Source organism: Cystoisospora suis (genome assembly GCF_002600585.1).
Source record: "Cystoisospora suis strain Wien I chromosome Unknown contig_2809, whole genome shotgun sequence".
In the NCBI taxonomy this organism is placed as follows: Eukaryota; Apicomplexa; class Conoidasida; order Eucoccidiorida; family Sarcocystidae; genus Cystoisospora; species Cystoisospora suis.
In genome coordinates, this window is record NW_027155605.1 from 292 (window position 1) to 19,836 (window position 19,545).

The 19,545-nt window shown below is 44.8% G+C and overlaps 2 protein-coding genes across 2 annotated transcripts; one reads left to right on the forward strand and one right to left on the reverse strand.

Annotated features, from left to right (window-relative positions):
• Window positions 1–66: 66 nt before the first annotated feature.
• On the forward strand, window positions 67–12,144 carry CSUI_005784 (morn repeat-containing protein; the record flags this gene model as incomplete). Its single annotated transcript, XM_068065954.1, has 8 exons — window positions 67–240; window positions 694–809; window positions 1,533–1,600; window positions 1,913–8,698; window positions 9,490–9,662; window positions 10,230–10,332; window positions 11,384–11,532; window positions 12,021–12,144. Coding segments are annotated over exons 4-8 (1,200 nt in total), but the record flags the coding sequence as incomplete, so codon positions are not given.
• Window positions 12,145–16,049: 3,905 nt separating this feature from the next.
• On the reverse strand, window positions 16,050–18,457 carry CSUI_005785 (40s ribosomal protein). Its single transcript, XM_068065955.1, has 4 exons — window positions 18,255–18,457; window positions 17,528–17,592; window positions 16,835–16,931; window positions 16,050–16,486 (listed from the first exon to the last, which is right to left on the reverse strand). The coding sequence occupies exons 1-4, from the start codon at window positions 18,255–18,257 to the stop codon at window positions 16,250–16,252; spliced, it is 402 nt and encodes a 133-aa protein (XP_067922066.1). The 5' UTR covers window positions 18,258–18,457; the 3' UTR covers window positions 16,050–16,249.
• Between the last annotated feature and the right edge of the window lie 1,088 nt (window positions 18,458–19,545).

The following is a 19,545-nucleotide window of genomic DNA, read 5'->3' on the forward strand; positions in this document are numbered from 1 at the left end:
TTCTTTTTCTTACTTTCCTTTTCTTGCTTGTTTGCATGCATGCATGTTTCTTCCCCCGCATGCAACGCAGATTTCACACACGAGGAAATCGCGACCAGCTGAACGTAATTTTCAACATCCTCGGAACTCCAAGTGACGAAGATGTCGAGGCGTTAGAGAAAGAAGACGCAAAGAGGTACATCCGAATCTTCCCGAAAAGAGACAAGACAGACCTCTCCGAGCGATTTCCTGCCTCTTCTCGTAAGTAGAACAAGGAAGGAAGAAGACGACGGCCGTGTATCTTCTACAAAGAAGAGGGAGATATGCGCTGCTTGTTGATTTATCGGTCTCATCAGACTACACAAAGGGAGAAGACGGGAGGAAGAACAACATGCGCCTCTTCTCATCTACATCTATCTTCAATATCTCTATCTATCTGTATCTATTTCCTCTTCTTTAATACTTCATCTGGCCTTAGAGTGAAGTCAGATCATTGAGGATCGATGCTGAGATAGATAAGTAGATAGATAGCTAGCTGTTGAATTCGATGCTAATAGATCTAGGGAGATTGCATGATGATGTGAATGTGTGTATATGTATGTGTATTGTATCTATCTTTTTATGGCTGTTTCTTTTTCTTTCTTGTTCTTCTATCTCTCTCAATCTTTCTCTTTTTTCTTAACACGAGGGCTTTTTGTTTCTTTTTGTCTGTAGCTGAAGCTTTACATCTGTTGAAGAGAATGCTAGTTTTCAATCCAAACAAGCGAATTACAATTAAGGAGTGTCTCTCTCACCCATTCTTTAAAGACGTCCGCATTACCGAAGTCGAGGTATGTATGCATGCATCCAGAAGAACAAGAAAATCGTGATGGTGCATATCTATATCTATCTATCTATATCTATCTACCTTTAATCTATGTATCTATCCAGTCTCCTTTTTTTTTCCTTATCCTTCAATATGCGTGTTGATATGGTGAGAAGGAATGGATCTATCTTTCGTTCTCACTCTTTCTTTCTTTTGCTTTTTCTTTCTTTCTTTTTGCGTCTTTCGGGCAGTGTGGGGAGTTGGTAGAGATGTGTTGTTCTTGCTGCTTCCTTCCTCTTATCTTCATCTTCCTTTTATTTTCTATCTTTACCATCTTTACCTTCTTCTCCATTGACCATAGGTGCGGACGGGGCATCATGTGCTTGTTTTCTTCCCAAGATTCAGATAGACAGAATCCAGAGAAATAAAGGATAGGTCAAAGAGAGAGAGAAAAAGGAGGAGGAGGAGGCTGTGGGGTTTTCCACGTCTCTTCAATAGCTTCTTATTCTTACAGTCATGAGAAAAGTAACAGTTCTTCTTTGTCTTCTTCCATCAGTGATGATAGGAATGAACAGGAGGAGAAGGAGGAGTAGTAGTAGTGGTAGTAGTAGCAGTAGGTAGGGTCTTACTCATTCTTATTCTTGTCAGATTGGATTCGTATGAAAAGAAGACGAAGAAGGTTGATGCGAGAGTTATGTTTGATCTTCTTCCTCTTCGTTGTTGTGGATTCGGGGTGTCTTCTGTGCAGACGAATGCGACGGAGAAAGTTCGCTTGCCTTTCAATGACTGGATGAATATGGACGAACCTCAACTAAGGTAAAGAAAGAAAGAGACACCGATCAAGTCTCTCTTCTTATTCTTTCTTTCTCTCGGATTTCTTCTTTCTCTCTTTCATTCTCTCTGTCTGTAGAAGACGGAAATGTGTTCTGTATAGAGGTCTTTCTACCAGGGTTTTCTTGATAAGAAGAGGGTGTTCTCTGGACAAGAGCGATGAGACAGGACGGACCTTCTTCTTTTTCTTCCTTTTCTTTCCTTGTTCCTTCTTCTACTTGAGTGACCGAACACGATTCTCTCTGTTTAGGAGAGAAGGGCTAGGCGTCTTCTTCTTCTTTTGTGGTGGTTTCTTAGGTATGCTTTTGTCAAGGAGATCCAGAGGTTCCACCCCGAAACTCCTCTACCTCGAGGAAAATCTCAAAATTCCTCCTCTTAAGAAAAGAAAGAAGAGGAGGAGGAAAGAGAGAACAAGCGTTATCTCTCCTTCTTCCTAGGTTCTTTTCGTCTTCGTCTTCCGCCTGTTCATCGACGTGTCGTGATAAACTATCAACTAGAAAACTCCCGTAGAAGGAGAAGAAAAGATGAAGCAAAAGGCCCTCAAGTTGTGTTGCTCTCACATCCATCCATTCCTTCATCTCTGAATGAATGATGCAAACTGTGTTTCACAACGTTCTTATAAAGACCACCCTTCAGATTCCTCTTCTTCCTTCGACGTCTTTCTTTCTTCTCAATGAAGAAACAAACAATGAAGAAGAATTCACTTTCTTAATCATAGAAATGGTAAAGAAAGATAGAAAAGATCAGGGGAAGCGGAGGGAGGTGGGGACCGCGAAGCAAGTGCATCTATTTTCTTCCCTCTCCGTCTCTTTCTTTGCTCGGTCGTTCTTCTCTTCTTTCGCGCGTATGTACAGTAATAGTCGTGATTGAACTCATGAGAGAGCGCGAGAATGAGGAGAGAAGAAGAGAAGCGAAGGAATGAATGAACCGAGATAAAGAGAGAAGCTTTCTTTCGATGGAAGGACAACTTCATGATGCATGCATGCATGCACGTAGGTCTGTACATACACTCCGACGGATGACAGGGAAGGTCTCAATCCATCTAGATAATACAGTCTTGATAAAGAAGAGGAAAATGGTTATAAGCAGAAGAAGAAGAGAACGTTTTCTTTTGTTCTTTTTCACGATTTCGATCTTCTGATTGAGCTTGGACTTAGGGCACCGACAAAGCTTATAGAACTCATCAAGAGGAAGAGGTCTCTACGAGATAAAAAGGCGCCTTCTTTCTCATGGCATACATACATACATACAGATTCTATACATAGAGAGAGAACAGAATAGGAAAGAAGTCGGGGGTATGTATGTGTGTATGTGTATGGACCGAAGTATCTCCAGGTGAATGACGGCGAGTCTCCTCGGAAGCGTAACCTCTGCTAGGTTGCAGAAGGAAGGAAGGAAGAATCTCCCATGTTCCTATAGACTCTCCCGCCCTATATGTCTCTAGCGGGTATTCTTCTTTTCAAAAAGTAGGAGAGATATATCAAGGTGGATGGATCTATGTGTCTTTGTAGGTGGAGGGTGTGGAGTGTGAGGGAGCCTTTGTCTTATAGTGTAGTCCAACAAGGCGGTGTCGGCCTTTTCCTCCACGGCAAGTACAGTCGGTGAAGCTGTAGCAACTAGGCTACATACAGCAAGCTTCTTCTTTTCATAAGAGAGAAGTTAAAGAAGTTCCTCTACCTCTAGGTATAATAGAATACATGGCGTTTGTATAGACAATAGGTTATCAGCGTCTACATGTACATCTGTATGTTGTCTACAGAGTGCTCGGGTGTACGTACACTCTGTTTCACGGGTATTTTTCAGGCTTCGGGCGATTCCGAGCCGGTGATTTAGAGGATTTTTGCTCTCTTTTTCTAGCCGCCTTTCTCAAGAATTGAAGAGAGTTCTTTCGGTTCTCTCTTCTTCTTTCTTTGTTTGCATGCGGGTGAACGAAGAAAAAAGAGAGCAAAACACGTCAAAGCGATAGCAGAGGGACGAGTGAGTCTTCTCCTTCTTCTGCCTTGTTCTCGACATCAAGGAGGTGTTTTTCTTCTCTGGCTCTCGCTATGAATGGTTTATCTTATCTCTGTCTCTCTTTTCTTTCCTCTCTCGCTTTCTTTGCTCTTACAGTTTCTTTACGGTGTCTTTCTACTTTCAAGGACCACGAAGGGTAGTGGTGTATATATATGTATATATATGTATCGATCACGTCGTCTCTCCTTCGATCTTCTCTTCTGTTTCTCTTTTTTCTCGTCCTTCTCTTTCTTCCCACAGAGAAGTCCCAGAAGGGGAAGAACAGCAGCTAGTGCGTGCATGCACGTGTGTATGAATGATAAGGAAAGAAAGAGATCTGAATGGACAGATAGATAGATAGATAGGCAGACGTGAAAGAGAGACGAAGAGTTCTTCATTATTATTTATGCGATGAATTCTTCTTGCTTTGCAACTTGTGAAGATTTCTCCTCTCCTAGAGAACACCGCCAAAATGGAGTTGAGGTGCAAAAACGACAGCACCTCCGTCGTCGCCTTTGATCGAAAGGAGGTGGGATAGTTTTCTTCTTTCTCTCTCTCAAGTGACCTTTCCCTTCTCCTCCTCCTCTTTGTGTCTTTCTTTGCTTCTCAAGAAGAGAAGCAGGCGTAAGACCGTTCTCGGGTAAATGTGAAGATGAAGAGCAAGATCATTTGGAATGAAGAAGAGCAGAAGCATCAAGAAAGAAAAAGTAGGTAGATAGATAGAGATATAGAGAGGTAGATACGTACATCGATATAGATAGAAGATAGATAGCGAGCATTTTTCAGGTGGCGTCATCACATCATGCTTTTCTTCCTTTTCTTTCACACTGAGACAGTGTGGGATTGCATAGATCTATCTATACAGTTGGCTTTTTCTATTCGTATACATGAGGAACCTACCGAGGCATCTGTGCGGTCGGAGGAGGGCGCGAACGAAAACAAGAATAGACAGGAGGAGAAAAGCGATTCCGAGGAAGAAGAAGAAGCTAAAGAGTTGACGTGTATGGTGAGGTTATGGTGATGTATGACGGTCTGTTTTTCTTATAGACGACGTTACAAGATGAAGAGATTTGACTTTCTAGAGGAGACAAGAGAGAGAGTATCTTTCTACGTTGTATTGGTTCAAGAAGAGACGCATTCGCGAGATAAACAGGGAGGGTGTATATACATCTTCATATGGATGGTTTTTTTTAACATCAGGAGCATCATCTCCTTACTCACTCACCTCAAAAGTGCATCTGTTGCATGCAGTTTCCGAGTGTATGTGCATAATACACCAGAGGACCTGGGGTGTACATACACCTGAAGTCCTTCAACAGTGAGTGCATGGTCATATTCATCTGACATCTGCTGTGGGGTGGTCTTTGCTCGGTAGCAAAGAAGAGGTTCATATTTCTCCTTTTTCATTTCTTTTCCTGGTCCGTCTTTCCCCCCGGGAGAAGAAGATTGTCTTGATGACAGTTCCCGATGAATGATCATGAGAGAGAGGGTACGACCTCTCAGTCTGTTTTCTTTTTCACGGGACAGGCGGGTGTGTGGGATCTTTTGAAGATGGCGATATACGATTTGCAGAGAAAGACTATATAGACCAGGGAGGCGTGTGTCACCACCCCAATGACTACTGGTATCATCATGAGCGCTAGAACACAACTGAGGTATCATCGATATGACGGTTGGGGAGAGAATTCTCTTCATTTGCTTTTCTTCTTCACGACCACGCATTTCCCTCTCTTCACAAATCCTATGCTTTCTACGCAGTACATATGCGTACGGAATCTTAGTGTGAGATGATAGATATACACTGAAAGCGTGTAGCGGTCAGTTCTTTACCCTTCCAGCTGATACCTCTTACAGCTCCCATTCTTCTCTCTTCTCTCTGTCAGCGGATGCCGAGCGAAGGTAGATTCTTTCTCGAAAAGACGAGATGATGCTCCTATATTGTTGTGGGACCAGCTGTGGTGTAGCGATCGCCTCTCACCAATAGGGAGACTTCTGCCTGGAGAGATATCTCTGCTTAGCTGTATATACATACACAGAGAGGGAGACATACGGCACTCAACACGCACAGCGGCAACGACTACGTCGCCATACGGTCAGCAACTTTTCCACTAATACAGGTATAGGGAGATAGAGGGAAGTACATACATACAGTCGTACACTCCAGGATAGTATGTAGATGTACATCTGTTCATATCTCCGTATGAACAACTGCTACGAAATGAGTTCTGGACGTCGCGTAGAGATGGATGTAATGGACAGAAACAGGTGGAGTTAGGTGGGTCAAGGGACTGCGTGGAAACTCTTTCGTATGTGCTTCCGTGTATATGCACCTGAACAGAGGTAGGTGTATATACACCTGAAATGAATCATCTTCGCTAAGTGTACAGACACGTGAAATGATACTCGCACGAGGAATGCCCTTCTAGGGACCAAAGAGATCTCCCATATTTCATCATGGAGGTCCCTTCAGTCGCTTTGCAGTTCTTCAGTCTGCTGCGTATACATATCTATCTATCTAAAAATATATATATGTATACATATATGTACCGTATATACACGTACAGCATACATGCAGGCCTATGTGAGATTTGTATGTTGTTTTCTTTCTTTATTTCTCTTTCTTGCTTTCTCCTTCCTCTTCTTTTTCTTAGATCCACCAAGCGACGAAGGACAGTTTTTCTTTTCTTTCTTCTGCTTTTCATATGCACACACCTACCGATCAGCCTAGCTATATCGATATATATATATATGTATATCAGCACATAGAGTCTAAGAAGATTGATAGATGTATAGGAGGATCAAGTTCTCTGCTTATCTAGTAGACGAAGAAGCGGGTAGCTCGAGAAAGAAGAAGAATGACTAGACGGACGGTAGAGAGATTGCAAGAAACCGATTGATTTGTGTCTCGAAATGACACGCTACGTACGGAGCGTCAGTCCAGATGGGAAGATGTCCTTCTATTGGGTTCTCCTGCTGCGGAAACGCTTTCTTTCTTGAGGGTCCTCTCCTCCTTCTGACAATAGAATATGACGGAAGCAACTCTTTCTTTCCTTCATCAGTGAGCTAAAACGAAGAAAAGAAGAGAAGACGTGAAACGAGGCCCTACGACCAATGAAAAAAGCATACATAGATGAAGATGTGTAGAAGAAGAGAATGGGTTTCGCAGCACACAACAGGAACCTGTTTCATGTAAGGTTCTTATTTTAGCATATCAGCGGTGTACAGATGAAGAAGAAAAAGAAGACTGTTGCCGGTCTTCGTCAGCTGGCTCTACAAGAGGAAACGAACACCTTTCATCTTTGTCATTCAATCAGTCGCTTGCTAGAATCCAACAGGAGATCTCTCGTATCTTCTTCATCTTCGGCTTTATTCGCTTCTTCTCTTCTTCTACACAGGGCTGCGGTCCATTGATTGATTGATGTATCTATCTATCTCTCTATCTAACTACCGGCGCCACATCGTCGTTGTTTCCCTTCTTTAGCGCTGGTTCGGTTTCCCTTCTTCTTTTCAAACTGGATCTTTCTCTGTTTCTTTGTTCTTCTTTCTTTTCTTCTTTTCCTTTCTTTTCTTTTCTTGCTTTCTCGTTCTATTGAAGGATGATAAAGAAACATCAGCGAAGAAGAAGAAAAAAAAGAAAAAGAAGAATCAATCGACGCTTTCCCTTTTGCCGTGGCGAGAGGGAAGTTCCTTGTCATATCTCCTTTTCTCTCTCAGGTTTTTACATGTTTTGACTTTCTTTCTTTTTCATGAGAGGTTCTTCTTTCTCTCTCTTGTCTCCTGCTGCCATTCTCTATCCTTATCAAGTGGTATCTCTCCTCCTGTTTCTCTTCTTCTTATCTTCAGCTTTCCCTTCATTCGATTTAGGTAGCTTTTCTAAACTTTTCTTCTTCTTGTTCCACTACGTGCACTTGAGTCGGTTCTTCCCGCGTCTCTTTTTTTCTTTGTTTCTCTCTTTCCATCTGAACTCCCGAGGGCCCTTCTTTGTTGTCACTAGACTGTCATTTCTTTTCTTTTCATCTAAAGCCTGTCGAGGGTACGAAAGAAATCACAACTTCTCTTCACAAAGCGGTGAAGATCCTCTCTTCTCTCTTGTTCAAGCAACTTTCCGATCTTATTCATTGTTCTTTTTCTTTCTCTTTGGCTTCTTTCTCCCCTTCATTTCTTCTTTTCTTCAAGACATCTCATGAATGCTTTCGTTTCTCCCGTTGATACGAAGGACCACGAATGGTCGAGTGTATGGTCACCACCTTTCTCCATTGTTCCTTGAGAACGTCTCTTCCTCCGTCTTTTCCTTTCCTTCGTTCTCTCTCTTGCTTCCTTCTCTTCCTCCTTTTCTCCTCTGTCTCTTTCTCTCTCTTCCTCTCTTTTGTTATGTTTCTCAACACATCTCTAGACCCCGAGAAAGAGCTTTTCTTCCTCTCTGCCTGTCACCGTCATCATGGGGTGTACAAGCAGTAAAGCTGCGGGAGGGGGCGCGGCAGCTGCCGATAAGAAATCGGCGAGTAACGTGAAGAACGGGGAGACGGATCCATCTTCTTCTGCAGATGATAAGAAAGACGTCGTGCCCACCAACTCTAAAGAAGGCGCCGGCGGTAAACAAGAAGAATCTGCCGATAAAACCCACCCTCATGAATCGTCTGAGAAACCAGAGGGCCATGATGGCGCAAAAGATGGAGATAGTAGCGCTTCTTCTTCTTCATCTTCAGCCCAGCAGCCATCAGGAGGAGAAGAAGCGGTATCAGGCCGAGATGATTCGCGTCTTCATGAGAATGTCCGTAAAGCTAGCCATATAGACATGGAAGAAGATCCACTTGAAGGGATCGATATCGATCCCCCAGATTACTGTGAGCCAGTTATGATGAAGAATGGAGTTGTGTATCTTGGAGAATGGCGAAACGGTAAACAGCATGGGAAGGGAAAGCAGACACAGTCTGACGGAGTTGTCTATGTCGGACAGTTCTTCGACGGAATGATCCAGGGCTTCGGACGGCTTGAAAGGCCTGACGGGAGTAAATACGAAGGGGAATTTGTCGACGGAAAGGCTAGTACCACTATCAAAAATGGCAAGTATACCTTCGCCGACAAAAGTGTGTAAGTCACCTACAGGAGGAAGGAGAAGGGAATAAGAAAGAAGAAGAAGAAGGCTCTTTCCTGATAGAAGAGATCATCGATGCGGGGAGCAAGTAGAGAAAGAGAGAGGGGCTAAAAAGGGTTTCTATTGGACATAGGAGAGGTGTAGAGATAGATATGTGTATGTTGGTCAGGTTAGGGAGTGAGTTGAGTGTATGAGACAGAGAGGAAGTGTTTTCTTATGCATGTGCATGGATTCTTCTTCTGCTGCTTCTTTAGTTGCTCGAATGGTGGCGTTAAGTTTCTTCGTGTTACTTTCTCTCTCTTGGACGTATGTCTGAGACCTTGTATGTTTAGAGATCTCTCTCTCTGTGTAATCTTGTATATGGAGGGGTAGTGGGACAAAGACACCTGATAGGCGTTAAGGTGGCCCTGTACATACTAGGAGAGCTATACACATGTCTCCTTTTCTCCGTATATTTATATCTTTGTGCATATGGATTTGTCTAAGTGTTTAGGTATGTGTATTATGATCTTCCCTTTCATGTTGTGTATGTGAATTCTTTGTATGGCCCCTCATATCTCATGACTACAGATTGATATGCTGTAAGCGACAAGAAATGAACAACGTCGCCACACTCTTGCTTCTTCCTTCATTGCCATCTTCTTCTCTTCTTCTCTCGTCGTCTTCCTTTCTCAGACGTCCATTCTCTCTTTCTCACTCTTTCCTTCCTCCTTTCTCCCTCTTCTCTCTTACTTATCTCTTTCATTCTTTCTTTCTCACCCTTTCTTTCTCGTGTCTTTTTGTGTAGTTATGTAGGGCAGTGGTTAGGAGATAAGCGTCATGGGATAGGAAGAGAAGTCACAGCAGACGGGAGTGTGTACGAAGGAGAGTATCGCAACGGAAGTAAACACGGACATGGCCGTATGGAGTCTCCGTCAGGAGATGTCTACGAGGGCGAATTTGTTAAGGGGGATATGAACGGCAAGTCTTCTCTACCCAAAAGATTCCTCTTTATACAATGAGCTGTCTGCTGTCGAGATATCATTCCTCTTCTCTCTATCTCTTTTTCGTGTTTGTCTTCGCTTCTTCTTCTATTCATATCCAGAATGATCGAGACGGTGTGTATATCTTGATGTAGACTGAGGTGATCTACTAAGAGATCTTCTTCTTCTTCTTTACATTGGGGGGGGTGTCTCTTGCGTTTTGTCGTGTGTACATGTACATGATGTGTGTGTGTACATACAGTTATCTCCTCAGGGTGTATTTACATACATATAAAACTCCAGGTGTATGTATGGACATGTATGAAGATGTTTGTATGAATATGTATCGATATGTGTGTATGTAGGTATATGCATATCAGTACGTATATCTATATAGAGAGAGAGAGATAGATACGTATGTGGCTCTGCGTCGTGCGAGCTCTGGCACATAGGAGTGTCGTCGATAAGAGAGGTGTGTGTTTGTCTACAGCAAACTTCTTAACGATGTTCTCTTTCTTCTCTCTTCTCTTCTCTTTTCTTCTCTTTTTCTCTTCTTTCTTTTTAGGTCACGGGCGGTATTGCTGGCCAGATGGGCGTGTGTATGAGGGCGAATGGTCGATGAGTCGCATGCATGGCCATGGGGTTTTCTTCTTCGTTGATGGACGAAAGTTAGCACATACACATACAAACACACCTATATATATGTATATATACATATACATACATACATACGCCTATCTATAGACATGCTTATACATGCAGACGCAGTCGTCAATTCATACAGATACATAGACATACATATATACATACATACATGTCTAGGTACTGACACATACCTCGGTAATGCAGAAGTGTATGTGTATTTTTGTCTCTACTCATCTAGATAGGTCGAGAGATGTCAGCTGTCCATACAGCAGACTCAGCTACGCATCTGCCTTCATACTCATACAGCTTGCTAATCGAGTCGATATCTATGAAATGCCTCGTCAAGAAGAGACCTTGGGTTTTGCTTCTTCATCTTCTCTTTTGTAGCGAGAAGGTTCTTTCCCGTGAAAGACGATATGGGGTGTGTTTCTCTGTGAGCCTACCACCTGTGACGGAGATTCCTGGGCATGGCGTCTTTGTATTATCGAGCCGGAAGAGGGCTCGGGAATCTCCATGTTTTCTCTCTTATTAGAGTTCACGAGGGGGGGTTTATTTGATCTTCTCTTGTATTCGCAACTTCGTTCATCTGTGTTGGAGATAGATCGATCTACATGATTTGGCAGTCGTGTAACGTATCATACGGAAGCTATATATATATATATATATGACCCCTTCATGCAGTCTTTCTGTAGACTACGGGTACATCATCCTCGTCACGTGGATATAGATATATGTATGTGTCTGTATATGTGTTTCATCCACTAGAATACAAGGAGCGTGAGCCTATTCAAGTGGATTCATGTACGCCTATCTATATGTCTATCTTTAGCCTATCTATCTTCTATCTGTCTTAAATGTATCTGTCTGTCTATCTATCTATCACTATCTGTTGACCTAAGAGCAAGACTTTCGTTTCTTGCAGTTGCGGCCTCTTTTCTGTTTCTCTCTTGTAAGTGAGAGTGCTGATACATGCGTATATCTACGTGTCCTTTGTGGTCGATCAAGTTGTTCTCCTTTCTTTTTCTTTCTTGGTCTTGTTCTTTCTTTCTTTCTTTTTTCTCGTAATCTTTCTAGATATGAGGGTGAGTTTAAAGATAGTAAGATGGAAGGAGAAGGCAAGCTGACGTGGCCAGACGGCAGTTCCTATGAGGGGGGTTTCAAAGCAGGTTTACCTAACGGGAAAGGCTTCCATAAATCGGCATCTTCTTCTGAACCTCGTCTCGGTAAGTTTGGATCTCTGTGCGGTCTTTCTTTCTTTCTACGTAGGCACGGAGGCATTCCATGGCGCCGCATAAGGTGTTGGATATTGCTCCCTATTCTCAGCATGATGTACATCCATCCTTCCTAGACATCTGTATATACACCCTCACACATAGTCATCTATGAAAGATATGCGAGGGCATGCAGTCGTATGAAGGGCAGAGTCGCTTCGTCTCCACTCCTATCATATACATAGATATATTATGCATCTATCCCTCCTCCCTTGTGCATATGTGTTCTTATGTAGAAAGCGATTTATGCTCCGTCTGTAGGAGTGTGTATATGTTTATGCATGCGTAAGTATGGATATGTGAGTATGTACATATGTATGTAGGAATTGTATTTCTCTGAATAGGTATGAGTAAGTATGTATGCATGAATATGTATCTGTATAGGCGTCTATGTCGGAAGAGGTATGTGGGTGTCTTGTTGCTTTCGCTTTGTTTTTTAGCATTATGGAACCAAGGTGTTCGAGTGAAGTGGCTGGATCAAGATGATCTTCTTCATAAGGACCATTTAATACTTGAGCGAGGACCTTCAAGTACACCCAAACAACCCGTTAATAAGCCGATGGCATGTGCAGCTACAGGTGCCAATCCTCTACCTGAGAATACAGTCACAAGAGATGGAAATACTCCAGCCTCTTCTTCTTCTTCCGGTCACTTACTTGCGAAGAAAGAAAGCAATTCAGCAGGTATAGCAAACAGCAATACGAATACAGGCACATCTCCACCACCTGCAGGAGGGGGGGGAGAAGGAGCTCCAAGTTCTTGATGCCTTGGAGAAGAAGTTCAAGAGAAGGAAAGGGGGGGGGGATAGAAGAAGATGATTTCAAGGTTGGTGGGGAAGAAGGTCGGCCGTCGTGTTTGAGGTGTCTATTTGAGTGAGCTGGGAGAGTGTGTTGGGGGAGAGAACAAGACCAAGAAGATAACAAAGCCGAAGAAGAAGAAGAAGAAGGGGGAAACGAAGAAGAAGAAGAAGAATGATAGAGAAGAAGAGGAAGAAGGATAGATACAGCAGCAAGGTGGTGAGGATGACGGTCGAGAGAAGACATTCACAGGTTTGAGAACAGCTTCTTAGTAGTAGAAGAAGAAGAGGGATAGACGATTGATAAGAATTATAGAGGTGACGCTTCGTCGTCCTTGTTTTTGATGATTTGTGTTGAAGAGAAGGAAAGATACAGAAGAAAGGAGAGGAAGAGATCTGTAATGGGGTCTTCTCTCAGGGTCTTTTTAAGGAACAAAGGGATAGTTAGACATACGGATAGCTAGAGCCGTCAGTTCTCTTGAAGAAAGTGAAGTTAGTAAAGAAGAGATATCCTAAGATTGTTGTGGATGAAGCTTTCATTTCTTATTTCTTCATTCATTCATTCGTTCTTTTTCCCAGGTTTTTTTTTTTGCTCTTTCTTTGTCTGTTTCTCTGTCTATGGCACAAGTAGATAGATGTGAGAGGGTGATAGGTACGGGTAAGAGGGAACATACATACATGCGCACGCATTCATTCCTTTGTTTCATGACTTCTGCAAGGATAGAAAGAGAAGATAAGAGAAAAGACGTCATCTCTCTTGACTGTCGTTCTTCTGTCTTTCTCTGTCTTTTTCCTCGTCCCGTGCGTCTTCTCCTCCCCATCGGCGTGTCTGTTAATCATCTACCTCGTCATGCGAAGAAGTAGTAGTAACAGTCTCAAGGCATGCAATGAAATTTCTATCTATTCTTTGCGGAAGGTTCCATCGATGATCTATCAGCCACATCTGTCTATTTCTACGGCGACTACAGCCTGCTGTTTGTAGTCAGTCAAGAGGGGGGGGGTTTTATTCTAGTAACTCACGCCAACCAGCAAGGCGTTGTTTCAAAGGAGATCGAAGGGGCATGGCTGCTAGCTGGCTAGCTGTCGATCACCAACTACATAGAAGCTGAGATGTCTCTCTGCTTTTTCTTCGAGGTGATTGTTTGTTGGAGAGAAAAAGAAAGAAAAGAAGAGGGAGAGGAATGAATTCTCTTTGTGCTGTTCTTAAAACAAAGGTGAACGAACAGACGAGACAGTGAAGATGATAGATGGTGTTGCGGGGGGAACGTCTACGAAGTCTTTTTCTCTGTGTGTGTGTGTGTAGATACACTCCGTTGCTGTGTACATACACATGTCTAGAGACTTTCGTGTGTAAACACGCATGAAAGCATATAGACATTCGTATGTATATGGCGTGTAATCTCTCAACAGTTGATCTGATGGGCGACTGTAGAGGAGCGAAATGATACATGCAGACGCCTGTTGTTGTCAGTTGAGGAGTTATCTGCCTTCACGTATGTAGACAGAGAGAGACATATGTATATACATTGAGGTAGATTCCGTAGATATGTGGACCTTCAAATACATATATACGTATGTAGACGTGTGTTTGTATATGCGGTTTTATATGTGAATGTGCAACTGCCTCGTCGTCGTCCATGATAGGGCTTGTTTGCTTTTCGAGCCAAGTCAAGGTTACATACAATCCTGGCGCATTTTTCTTTCTTTTCTTGGTGTGTGGTTGTTCCTTTACCGCCGCCGCCTTGAGAGAAGTAAAAGACATCTTTCTCTTGGAGTCTCGCTCCAAAAAGAAGGAGAAGAGAATCGACATTAGGGCAATGAGAGGATTCCATCTGCTTTCGAATTATCTCGGAGGCGCACACATAGTAAACACACCTGCCCGCTGGTGCTCTTGTTGCTCGTTCTATTCTTGAGAGAAGCAAACAGATAGACAAGTTTTTATCATGTATAGGTAGAGAGATCTATAGACTGGGGGAGATAGACGTAGATACGTACGTCCGGCCACATTCGTACATCTCTACATCTTGAAACACACTACATCGATTCTTGATATAGACAGTTGTTTACGTTCATGTATATATGTGTGCGTTTATCTAGAGATGAAGGGAGTATGAGAGTGGGAACTCTGCGACACTCCGAAGACAATCAGATAGGCAGGCAGGCACATAAGGTGTCTATGTATAGAAAGATTTCATTCGCGTTCATAAGCTGCAGGGGTGATAGATAGCCTTTGACAACTGTTTTCATCCATCGATCGGTAAGGAAAGAAGAACGATCGACGTTTCTCAGACAGAAAGCTGAAAAACGAACACGAAGCTGGCATATCAACCGAAAAGACGCTTCGAAGATATACAGCTCTTAAGGAAACGAAAGCTAGCTATGTGTAACTTTCAACGGGAGGTTTAAGAGAAAGTCGAGAGGGGAGCGCGGGCAGGCTCTAGATTAAGAAGTCGTTCTTTTTTTGTCTTTCGATTTGGCAGAGATTTGCACTGCTTCTCGGGACACTACACTCCATGAGTTTAAAATGAAGGTCTTGTAGACATCAGTATCCTTGGGTAACGTTGGGGAGCCGGCTGCTGTGGTTACAGAGACAGATGGTAAAAGCGAACCATATCTCTTGTCTCTGTGTGTTATCCTGTTGGAAGGCGCGTCATTCACGTCTCCGGAAGAACCGAGAGCTCCTCACTTCGTTCCATTCCACCTACAACCACCGAATTTCTGTCCAGTCACAGAGCTCTCCTCAGATGGAGAATATGGCTTTCTATATAACGCTGCTTCTGTCAAGGTTCAAAATCTGTTTTCATATGTCAGGAGATCAAAAGACAGTCGCCTCCTGCAAAACGACCTTCCGGATAATGCCAGGAAAGAACTTCTTTCCCCGGTAGATCCGTCTCCGCTCGCTCGTGTTGAGAGATCTTCTAGACCAGCCACCTCGGAAAAAGAATCCTTTTCTTCGCGACAAAGTTCTCTTCTCTTCTGTGCGTTTTCACTAAGAGGTGACCAGAAAAAGCTAGCAAAAAGTCACAGATCCCGACAGACAGTCGACCGGGTGAACCAGTCTCTGATCCATCCGGATCTTCGCCTGGGTTCTTGCTGCGTACCCTGAGAATTGGATACGGCTGACTGACAGATGGTCACCGAGAATGAGCGGGGCATGCAGAGCCTCTAACTCCCCAGCAACGAGTTAAGGTTTTGAGTATTCTACGGTGTCTACTGCTAATTCAAGTCACGAGTAACCTGGTCTTGTCCAGATACAAGGCGGTCTTGCTGCTCCACCTCTCCCGGGTTCTAGCTTGGAACCAGGAATAACATTCCCCTACTCTAGTATACTTTTTCCGACTGTACGTGGAGAAAACCACTATTTTTCAATCTTCTTGCTTCTCCTAAGGAGAACTTACTCTTATCGTGATGGCGACTGATACCCATGAATCTGAAGGTCTCTTTTCCGGAATAAAAGAAGCTTCTGTTCTTGGTGCCTATCTGTGCTTTCTCCGTGGTAACTCTGCCTAGATGTTTCCTCCTGACCGGGAAACCACATTTAAGATGGCAGCCAGCACACCAATGCGCCCGTCGTCATCCGGCCCGGTCGGTCTTTTCTTTCTCCTCAGGGAATTACTTTCAAGTTACCAGGATTTCTTCCGCAGAAAACAAGACACCAGGAGACAGGATAGATTTACAGTCCTCCGTTCACCTATAACTGTTTAGCAGTTGCGACTCATCGCCGTAGTTTTGGGGCCAAACACATACAAACAGAAGAGAGAAAAGGAGACAGGAGCGCTCTGCTCTGTTCTTCCTTTTCACGGTTAATTCTTTGGTGACTGATTTCCACATCCCACAGAAGAGCTGAGGACTCACTGACACTGACACGCGTTCTTAGTTCCTTCTGTTCTGGTTGTTCGCTGGCCGGCCCCCTGTGCTCGGGACCACAACATTGGGAAGGTTGATGTCCAGAGCACGGAGCATATCGCATGCATCCTGATCGACGCTGATTGTCGCAACATCAACCTCGGAGCGCTCAGGAACGAAATCCATACGTCTCTCACGCTCTTCTTCTTGCAACTTCAGCGAAATGCCACGGACAGGTCCCTTCTGAATTCTCTTCATCAAGTGCTGCACACAGAAAGGATCAGAGGAACACGAAGCGAAAGCGGAAGCGTAATTTAGACACGTCATGGGAGGATCTCGTCTCGAAGAAAAGTGCTGCTTAAGGGTTCCTGGCAACGGAGAACCACGGTACACACCCAAGGATGAAACATCTCCTTACAGGAGACTCAGTCGGACTTATCATCCTGATGGCCTAGACGAATTGCTTCAATTTTGTCTTAGCGCTTTCTTACAGCTAGGACGCGGTTGCGTGTGTCTGTGCTCCGCACAATCTCGACACGTTCTAGACATGTGCATCGACGTCTGCCTGTATATAGAGAAACCATATGTGCATAGATGTCTCAACGTGCCTACCGTCACAAAGCCGGCGACTCGGTTTCGCATCCGCTTCGATGGAATGACAGCCACTTCCTCAGAGATCTTCTTGTTGATCTGGAAGTCCAGCGTAAGCCTGACGAATCAACGGGAAACAAACACAAGACAGCATCCGACAATCAGTTGCCCACGTGGGGGAACGCCTTCCCTCTGCGTTGTCTGGACACCACGAGGCAAAGAACCATCTGAAAAATCGACGAGTCTTTGCTCTCTCGGACTCCAGGAGAAAGTGGCAGACCATCCACTGGAAGCATCGGACTACCTACCTGTTTGCGAAAAGAAAGTCTGAGAATACCTTTCTGTATGCACAGACCATGAGTCTCTTTATACATAATGCTGCACGACGGTGTATGGGCTATGATGTATGCCTGGTGACGCGGTTGAAAGGCTGTAGAGCTTATTTAGAGATGAAGGCAAAGCAGAGGCAGTAGCTCAGGAAAAGAGCTATGAGATATACCGCCGTCTATACTCCACAAGAGATCTGTCGCTTTTGGCGCCCATATGACCCTTTTTGGGGGAAGGTTTGCGTGAGGAAGAGACACCTTTCAGTTCCCATAGCGAAGCTCTCTGAGACAATCGACTGAAGGCAGATGATCTTATAACGCTATATAAGACAACGACGCTCTCGCCCTGACTGTTACGGCCCGCCCAGCACGCACGCCGGCGACTTACTTAGCGTAGTACTTCTCGACAATTTGTCGAGCAGCACGCTTCACAGTTCTTGTCCTGACGCGCCCCTGAACACACACACCACGTACGGACCAGGCTGTGAACACACAACTCATTCACTTGAGAAAAAGAACAATAGATACTGAAACTTACAGTCTCCTCTGCTGAACGGACGGACTTCTCTTAGGATCAAGCGTGGTGTTTATTCTAGTTGAAACGAACAACAAGTCTCAAACAAAGCACGAACACTACAAACGCATCTTACACACTCTAGGGCTACATGCAGATCCACAGAACACCCCCCCGCGGTGGGCTTCCGGGTCAGAATTCCCCGTAAATGACACATAGGTGCACGTGTACACAAGGCTTGAAGAAACCGGGTGTCCCTGTTTGACAAGCATGCATACTAGAAGTGGAAGGGTCGATATGAGCCTTCACCTAATCACGATCAATAGGAGGTACAGAGTCGTTGCCGCCGCTACAAGCATGCGGGTTAAAGAGGTCCCCGGACGCGGGCAGAAAGTCAGTCGCGTCCATCTCTGTGACAACGGCAAGAACGGAGAAAACAGCAGAAAAGAGACCATGGAAATCACCCGCCAGGTTGCACTCTTTTTTGTTCTTTTTTGAGAGAGAAGCACAAAGACTCGCTTTCCTCCCCACAGTTCACCTCATCGTCTGCGGAAAGAAAAATCGACTGTGACGAAAATCTGGACACAGTAGATCTTCTTACCATGGTGTAACTGTGTGGTTGCCTAGTAGTCTGTGAAGATCCTAGTCAGCAGCCAAGCGGCGTCAGAAGTGCACCCACACGGATGTGAAATTCATTAGAGCCGACAGGGGCAGGGGCGACTGCGGCGAACCACTCCGTAAAAGCATGTGGTGACAGGCTAGCTGAAGATGAAGCAGGAGGCGGCAGGCGCAGGTCGCGCATGCATGCGCATCGGAGAGACGCCTACTGTACTATTCCCGTATGTTCCCCAGCACCTCCCTCCCGCGGTTTTACCCCGGCAAGAAAGCAACACCCCTGGGAGTAGCCGGCGGCGTGTACGTGTGATTTCCGGCGTTTCTCCATTCGAAGCCTGGGAGGGGGTTTCCTTGTGAGGGAAAGCGGTCCCCGGACTGTGCGCCCAACTGCACCGGCAGTGGTGTTACTCCGGAATGAGAACTACCGAGTTACGACGTATACACTCACTTCTGGCTAGAGAAAAAAAAGATACTGGAGTCCAACAACGACAACGTGATATGACAGCTGCAGTAGGATTTGGACCGATTGGCTGTACATGCTGCGCAGTCCCGAAACAACGAAGTGTGTGATCGCAAGTATCCGGAGGCACTCCTGGCTGACAGGAGTCTCACGTTTGAAACAAAACTGTGATGCACAGAACAGTAAGGGCCAGCCTGCACCCGGCAACAGGGCACACAGGGTGAGCCTACAGGGGCAGCTCAGCTAGGCCGAAGCCGTTCCCAACCGTACTCGGCCGTCCCGTTCGTGATAGGTGGGTTCCCGTTTTGATAAGCAGACGCAACGGCACGACACGAGCCGTCGCATCTGGTATTGTTTGCTGCTGTCCCCTAACAGCATTTTGGTAGGACTCGAAGTGGGTAACTTACAAGAAAGGGGTAGAGGAGGCCATGTTTTACTCTGGTACGTTTCAGTACACTGGGGAGATCTACGACATGGTAGACGAACCGGCGTGTGCTTAAACGCCGATACACGCACTGCTTATCGCTCTTGGGAAAAGAGCGTCAGCGACAGGCTGAGGTAGACAGCAGAAGCCTAACAGTTTCGATTCAAGTCTGGTTGTACCTCCTGCGGCTACCTGGTCCAAGGGAAAAGAAGGGCGCCCTTCAACTACACTACACACACTTCTATGGGATGTATTCTGCTGAGTCGGAGAAAGGAACCGCTCCACATAGGAGGCCGGGCCAAAGTTCGTCCCAAGCAAGCGAACCGGGTGGGACGTCTTCGCAGTCTCGAAGGTATTGTCCCCTGGCACCCCCAATGGAGAACAAAATCACGC